Below are 8330 nucleotides of genomic sequence, written 5' to 3'. Positions count from 1 at the left end.
GCGGTCCAGCAAATCATTCAACCTCACTGAAACTACCAGCAGCTACATCATTCATTTTCTATTAAATCCGTTTATAATAAGATTTTTTTTGATGAACACTTGTAAGAAGCTGTGGGGACTTAAACAGGGATGAAGAGCTATTTCTTATGGGTCGTAATGGAGGTGGAATGGATTAGCTGCACAGCTATTATCTGGATGGGAAATAAAAGAGCTACTGCAGCTAGATGCATCATAGCATTTGTAGCCCTGTTATCATGGGATAGCCAAGCAACCTAGGAAAAGTGTTCCTCCTGAGGGTATCCTGAGGAACTAACTGAATGTAAATCAGATTTATATTAATCCAGAAAGGACTTTGTAAATCGGAAGGAATAAAAACACACATTTTCAATAAAAATCAGGGCCACCTGCAGGAGCACGGAATAATGCAACAAAAAAGGTTATAAAAATATGTTAAATTAATACAAAAGTGTACTATACAGGGGCCAGCACTGTGTCACATCAGGTTAATGCCCTGACCTGAAGTGCTGGCATCCCATATGGGTGCTGGTTCGAGACCCAGCTGTCCAACTTCCAATCTAGCTCTCTGCTATGGCCTGAGAAATAGTAGAAGGCCCAAGTGCTTGGATCCCTGCACCTACATGGGAGATCTGGAGGAAGCTCCTGGCTTTGGATCAGCACAGTTCTGGCCATTCTGGCCAATTGGGGAGTGAACCATTGCATGGAAGATTCTCTCTGCCTCTGCTATTTCTGTGTAACTCTGACTTTCAAATAAATAAATCTTTAAAAAAAATACTACACTTATGCTCCTGCTTCTCTATTGCAATGGGTACCACATGGATAGACTTCATTCCATGTTCTTGTCTCAAGGCAATTAGGAACAGAATGAAAAAGCATAGAAAAGTGGCATCATGAATGAAAAAGGAATTATGCACTCAGTAATACAGAAAAATTCAGATGAGTGTTGCAACTTATAGGGTCTGAGGTTGTCCCTTTAAATAATGAGGGTAATGCGTGTGGCAACATCTACTTGCATATTCAAATAGACCTTGGGTAGTGGTGTCTAATCCAGATGTGCACACAGATAAGTTGAAATTTCTCATGGGTATATAGGTCACCACAAACTCATTCCCTTGTGTTGCACACAACACTTATTATCCACGGCCGGGGTACACTATGATGGCTGGAACATGTGTCACTTGATATGCCTATGGTCACATCACTGGTTTGCACTACAATAATGTGAGGAAAGAATCCTGGATGGCCAAAAAAGGAGCTATAAAACAAATAACTTTGTAATTGATGAAGATGGTATTCCAAATAACTGTTGAAATAACTGTTACTCAACTTTTAAATATTTATTAACAAAATTTACACAAGAGAGCACAGTTCAGTTCATATACTTGATCCCACTCACAATAGTGAGAAACCAAAAGTTCAGGTTGAATAAGAGAAAAATTTCTGAAGAATGGTTAACCACTCTCTGTCACAATTCATCATGAAAACTGCCCAATACTCACTAAGGTGTGATTCCACCAAAGAATTCTTCCAAACAAATTATATTTCAGGGACTTCTCTCTGTAATCTTGCTCTGTTTTGTGGAAGTTTGCCTAATAATGCTGGTATTTCACATTACAATACAGTCATAGGATTTTTTCTTTCTGTGAGTTGTCAGGTAACCATTGAGAGGTGATGTATGGTACATGACTTTTCTATGCATGTATGTTTTCTCATTTCGGAGTCTCTTCATGTGAATTGATTGATGGCAGAAAAATTTTTTCACATTCATTAAATTCCATTCATAAGGTTTCTCCCCCATGTGAATTCTGATGTTTTATGAGGTGCTACTTATGGATAAAGGCTTTTCCATATGCATTATATCCAAAGTGTTTTCCCCCATATGAATTAGATGATGTGCAATGAGGGCTGAATTATGGGAAAAAGCTTTCCAAGTCATTATGTCCAAAAGGTTTCTCTGCATGTGAATTTTCTGATGCATTCTGAGATGTGACTTATTGCCAAGGGCTTTTCTACAGTCATTGCATTCATGAAGTTTCTCCCCAGTGTGAATTCTCTGGTGTGATATGAGCTATGATTTATAACATATGATTTAAAAAGGCTTTTCCACACCCATTAGATTCATAAGGTTTCTGCCCTGTGTGAATTGTTTTGATGTGAGTATAACTTATAGAAAAAGGCCTTTCCACAGTCATTACATTTATAAGATTATTTTCCTGTGTGAATCCTTTGATGCATTTGGAGTTGGAACTTAAGTTTTTCCATAGTCATTACACTCATGAGGTTTCAATACTGTGTTCATTATCTGGTGCATTATGAGGTTTGACTTTTGTTCAAAGGCTTTTCCAGTCATTACATTCATAAGGTTTCTGCCCTGTGTGAATTCTCTGATTCATGAAAAGGTTGACTTATGGCTAAATGCTTTCCACAGTTATTGCAATCATGAGTTTTCTACCCTGTGTGAATTCTCTGCTGTGATATGAGGTTAGTCATTTGTCCAAAGGCTTTTTCACAGTCATTACATTTATGAGGTTTCTCCCTGTGTGAATTCGCTGGTGTATGATGAGGTGTAACTTTCTTCCAAAGGCTTTTCCACAGTCATTACATTAATGAGGTTTCTCCCCTGTGTGAATTCGCTGGTGTATGATGAGGGCTGACTTTTGTCCAAAGGCTTTTCCACAGTCATTACATTTATAAGGTTTCTCCCTTGTGTGAATTCGCTGATGTTTCCTGAGGCTTGACTTGTATCCAAAGGCTTTTCCACAGTCATTACATTTATGAGGTTTCTCCCCTTTGTGAATTTGCTGATGAATGAAGAGGGCTGACTTGTGTCCAAAGGCTTTTCCACATTCATTACATTTATGAGGTTTCTCCCCTGTGTGAATTTGCTGGTGTATGATGAGGTTTGACTTTCTTCCAAAGGCTTTTCCACAGTCATTACATTTATGAGGTTTCTCCCCTGTGTGAATTCGCTGGTGTATGAGAAGGTGTGACTTTTGTCCAAAGGCTTTTCCACAGTCATTACATTTATGAGGTTTCTCCCCTGTGTGAATTCGCTGGTGTATGAGGAGGCTTGACTTGTTTCCAAAGGCTTTTCCACAGTCATTACATTTATGAGGTTTCTCCCCTGTGTGAATTCGCTGGTGTATGAGGAGGCTTGACTTTTGTCCAAAGCCTTTTCCACAGTCATTACATTTATGAGGTTTCTGCCCTGTGTGAATTCGCTGGTGTATGATGAGGTCTGACTTTCGTCCAAAGGCTTTTCCACAGTCATTACATTTATGAGGTTTCTCCCCTGTGTGAATTTGCTGGTGTATGATGAGGTCTGACTTTTCTCCAAAGGATTTTCCACAGTCATTACATTTATGAGGTTTCTCCCCTGTGTGAATTCGCTGATGTTTCCTGAGGCCTGACTTGTTTCCAAAGGCTTTTCCACAGTCATTACATTTATGAGGTTTCTCCCCTGTGTGAATTTGCCGATGTATGGTGAGGTTTGACTTGTGTCCAAAGGCTTTTCCACAGTCATTACATTTATGAGGTTTCTCCCCTGTGTGAATTCGCTGGTGTATGAGGAGGTATGACTTTCGTCCAAAGGCTTTTCCACAGTCATTACATTCATGAGGTTTCTCCCCTGTGTGAATTTGCCGATGTATGAGTAGGTTTGCCTTTTGTCCAAAGGCTTTTCCACAGTCATTACATTTATGAGGTTTCTCTCCTGTGTGAATTTGCTGGTGTATTAGGAGGGCTGACTTTCGTCCAAAGGCTTTTCCACAGTCATTACATTTATGAGGTTTCTCCCCTGTGTGAATTCGCTGATGTCTGCTGAGGCCTGACTTGTGTCTAAAGGCTTTTCCACAGTCATTACATTTATGAGGTTTCTCCCCTGTGTGAATTCGTTGGTGTATGATGAGGTGTGACTTTATTCCAAAGGCTTTTCCACAGTCATTACATTTATGAGGTTTCTCCTCTGTGTGAATTCGCTGATGGATGAGGAGGGCTGACTTGTGTCCAAAGGCTTTTCCACATTTATTACGTTTACGAGGTTTCTGCCCTGTGTGAATTTGCTGGTGCATGATGAGGTTTGACTTGTGTCCAAAGGCTTTTCCACAGTCATTACATTTATGAGGTTTCTCCCCTGTGTGAATTCGCTGATGTATGATGAAGTTTGACTTGTGTCTAAAGGCTTTTCCACAGTCATTACATTTATGAGGTTTCTCCCCTGTGTGAATCTGCTGGTGTATGAGGAGGGCTGACTTGTGTCCAAAGGCTTTTCCACAGTCATTACATTTATGAGGTTTCTCCCCTGTGTGAATTCGCTGGTGTATGATGAGGTGCGACTTTCTTCCAAAGGCTTTTCCACATTCATTACATTTATGAGGTTTCTCCCCTGTGTGAATTTGCTGATGTCTCCTGAGGCCTGACTTGTATCCAAAGGCTTTTCCACAGTCATTACATTTATGAGGTTTCTCCCCTGTGTGAATTCTCTGGTGTATGATGAGGTTTGACTTGTGTCCAAAGGCTTTTCCACAGTCATTACATTTATGAGGTTTCTCCCCTGTGTGAATTTGCTGGTGTATGATGAGGTCTGACTTTCGTCCAAAGGCTTTTCCACAGTCATTACATTTATGAGGTTTCTCCCCTGTGTGAATTCGCTGATGTATTATGATGGCTGACTTGTGTCCAAAGGCTTTTCCACAGTCATTACATTTATGAGGTTTCTCCCCTGTGTGAATTCGCTGGTGTATGATGAGGGCTGACTTTTGTCCAAAGGCTTTTCCACAGTCATTACATTTATAAGGTTTCTCCCCTGTGTGAATTTGCTGGTGTATGAGGAGGGCTGACTTGTGTCCAAAGGCTTTTCCACAGTCATTACATTTATGAGGTTTCTCCCCTGTGTGAATTAGCTGATGTTTCCTGAGGTTTGACTTTCGTCCAAAGGCTTTTCCACAGTCATTACATTTATGAGGTTTCTCCCCTGTGTGAATTCTCTGGTGTACTATGAGGTCTGACTTCCACAGAAAGCCTTTTCCACAATGAAGGCATTTATAAAGTTTCTCTCCTGTGTGAATTCGCTGATGGTTTATGAGGTATGACTTTTGTGTAAAGGCTTTTCTACAGTCACTACATTCATGAGGTTTCTCCCCTGTGTGAATTTGCTGATGTTTTCTTAGGACTGAATTTTGTCTAAAGGCTTTTCCACAGTCATTACATTCAGAACGTGAATTAAAACTGAGTGATTTGCCACAAGGTTTACAGGTGTATACTTTTTTCCTTGTATTTAGTCTCTGGTTTATTGCAGGATGTGACTGGTGAATGACAGGTTCAACATACATAATGTACTTATAAAATTTCTTTCTTGTGTGAGTTTGTTTATGCATATTGAGGCTAGAATTTTCATGGATAGCTCTTTCTATTTCAGTTGCTTTTCCAAAAGTGGCAGTTGATTTATTACAGTTTTCTACCATATGAATCCTCTCAGATTTACAGAACATCTTTCTTATGAAGACTTTTGCTTGTCCAGTGGGGTCAAATGGCTGCTTCATGATATGAATATTGCCATGCTGACTAAGAGGCTCACAGAACTGGAGAGATTTTCCAGGTATCTTAGTGTTATCAAATTTCTCTCCAGCCTGTAGTTTATCAGGCCCACTGGGGGGATATACAGTGTGACATTTACTGCATTCCTCAGGCTTCAATCCTGTATTTGTTCCCTTTTTAATAATCAGTGTTGGAATATGGCTTGAATTTAAACTAAGTATTTTTCTTAATTCAATTCTCTTGAGAGCTGATGTCTTGTTATTTTTCATAAAATCCTGATTCAGATTTGTGTCCTGACTTTCCTGGTTGATCCTAATCAGGTCATCCCTTTTCATGACCGCTGAAATGAGAAAAAAGCAATCATGTCACTGAATCACATGTAACTGTTTCTCCTGGCATACTCATGTAAAGGGAATGAAGTTACTTCTAATCCAAGTGGCATAAGATTTTCACAAAATCAGTATGAAGTACTTATTTGTATCCATTATATGGTTAATCTCCTTAATACATTAATATACCATGAGATTTCCCAATGTTCAAACATGATCCTTTTTACTATGGGAATTTGTCAAGGATGGTAGAATGACATTTGTGCTATGAAGTGTGGGATGCCTGCATCTCAAAACAGTGTCAATTTGAGCCCTGGCTACTCTGCTTTCAGTACAGCTCTCTGCCTATGTAAACTGGAAGGAAGCAGATAATGGTTCATGTGCCTGGGAACCTATGAGAAACCAGGGAAGACTAGAGGGATTCTAGAGTTTTGGCTTCAGACTAGTTAGACTTAAGTGTTGCAGGCATTTGGGAAGTGAGCTAATAGAGGACCTCTTTCTTTCTCTCTCTTCTCTTACTATCACTCTGCCTTTCACAAAGATGAAATAACTATAAAATATTTTAAAGAATGGACAAATATTTAATAAAAATATTCACCCACTACCTAGCAACCATTTTTTCCCTGTCCTTTTTCTCCAGTTTATTTTTATAAAACTTGTGTGCTTTTTGCTTCTCTGATATCTCAACCATAAACATGAAAAAGTTTTACTGATCATTTACTTGCAGGTGGAGAAGAGTGAAATGTGCCTGTACTTTAAGCAGGACATTTAAGGAGTAGGATTTGAATCTATGATTGTCTCATGCTCAGTCTTCCTACGTAAACATCAGTTGTGGGATTTTTCAAATGAAAAACTACTTTGTCTCTACTCTATGACAGCTTCCCCAAATTCCTAAGGACACCCAACACCTTTAGCTTCTCACAAGTACAACAGGTACAGAAAATTCCCAATATACCACTTTAGTTAAACACTCCCAATCAGTTTGAAGAATTTGTTTCTGCAAACCGGGATGTGCTCATCTTCTTTGAAAAGTGTTTTCTAGCTCATTCTGAAATCATCAGTGCTGGTTACCTCCTCTCAATTCTTTCTAGAAGCATTCCTGTGTGATAATTTGAATTTCTGGAGGCTTTTGATCAGTTGCCTCCTATTTTCACTGAAAGCTTCATTTCCTATGCTTTTCTTATCTTTTTGTTTGCTTATTTTTCAATGATACTGAAAAATAAGAGAGAAATCATACTTCAAACTCCACCCTTAAAGAAATCTGAGCTACTCAACATAAACCCATGAGGCTACTTGACCTTGGGTCTCAAAATCTCATTACTTTCTTGGTGAGTCTAGGATCACTTATTTTCATGTTTTATATAAGTTCATGCTTAGTTTATGATTTCTTTTTTTTTCAAAGATTTACGTTATTTATTTGAAAGCTAGAATTATAGAGAGAGAGACAGAGAGAAGTCTTACATCTGCTGGTTGACTCCCCATATGGGCACAACAACCAATGCTGGGCCAAAATGAAATTAGGAGCCAGGAGTGTCTTTCTTGTCTCCCACATGGGTACAGAGGGCCAAAGACTTGGGCCAACCTCTGCTCTTTTCTCAGGTGCATTAGCAGAGAGCTGGATTAGAAGAGGACTAGCTGGGACTTGAACTGGCACCAATATGCAATGCTAGTGTTGCAGGCTAGAGCTTTAACACACTGCACCACAGTGTCATTCCTAGCTTCATAATTTCTGATGTCACAGCACAGAGGTTTACTCATGACCATCTTTTATTTTTAAAGATTTATTTATTTATTTGAAAGTCAGAGTTACACAGAGAGAGAAGAGGCAAAGAGAGAGTCAGGTCTTGATCCAATGGTTCACTCCCCAATTGGCCACAACGGCCAGAAAACTGTGCTGATCTGAAGCCAGGAGCCAGGAGCTGCTTCTGGGTCTCCCTTGGGTGCAGGGATCCAATGACTTGGACCATCTTCTACTGCTTTCCCAGGCCATAGCTGAGAGCTGGATTGGAATTGGAGCAACTGGGTCCCAAACTGGTGCCCATATGGGACGCTGCTGCTTCAGGCTAGGGTGTTAATTCACTGCACCACAGTGCCAGCCACATGACCATCTTTTAGCATTTACTTATTTACTTACTTGAGAATCAGAGAGACAGAATGAGAGATAAAGACAGACTGAAACAGAGGTTTGCCAACTGTTAGCTCACTCCTCAAATGTTTCCAACAGACTATAATTTTCTTATTTATTTGAGAGGCACAGAGGAAAAAAAAGAGACTAAGAAAGAGAGAGTTCACATTTATTGATTCAGTCCTGAGAAAGTTCTATGCCTGGGCAAAATCGTGAGTGGGAACTCAATCTGAGCAATGAGTTAGAAATAAGTTTCCAGGGGCTGGCACTGTTGTATAGCAGGTAAAGCCACCACCTGCAGTGCCAACATCACTTATGGGCAC

General features: G+C 39.8%; 1 protein-coding gene across 4 annotated transcripts in view; it reads right to left on the bottom strand.

Moving 5' to 3' along the window:
• Window positions 1–1340: 1340 nt before the first annotated feature.
• LOC138848529 (uncharacterized) overlaps window positions 1341–8330 on the bottom strand; it is a 111238-nt gene continuing 104248 nt past the window's right edge. For all 4 annotated transcript variants that reach the window (XM_089327372.1, XM_089327371.1, XM_089327373.1 and 1 more), the window contains one exon: window positions 1341–5893. In XM_089327372.1, the coding sequence (XP_089183498.1) occupies window positions 2622–5893 (3272 nt within the window). In that variant the 3' untranslated portion in view covers window positions 1341–2621. The remainder of the gene's footprint in view (window positions 5894–8330) is intronic.

The sequence above is a fragment of the Oryctolagus cuniculus genome, chromosome 2, assembly GCF_051225735.1.
Source record: "Oryctolagus cuniculus isolate XC-2025 breed Fujian yellow rabbit chromosome 2, ASM5122573v1, whole genome shotgun sequence".
NCBI lineage: Eukaryota > Metazoa > Chordata > Mammalia > Lagomorpha > Leporidae > Oryctolagus > Oryctolagus cuniculus.
This window is presented reverse-complemented; position numbering and strand designations above follow the sequence as displayed.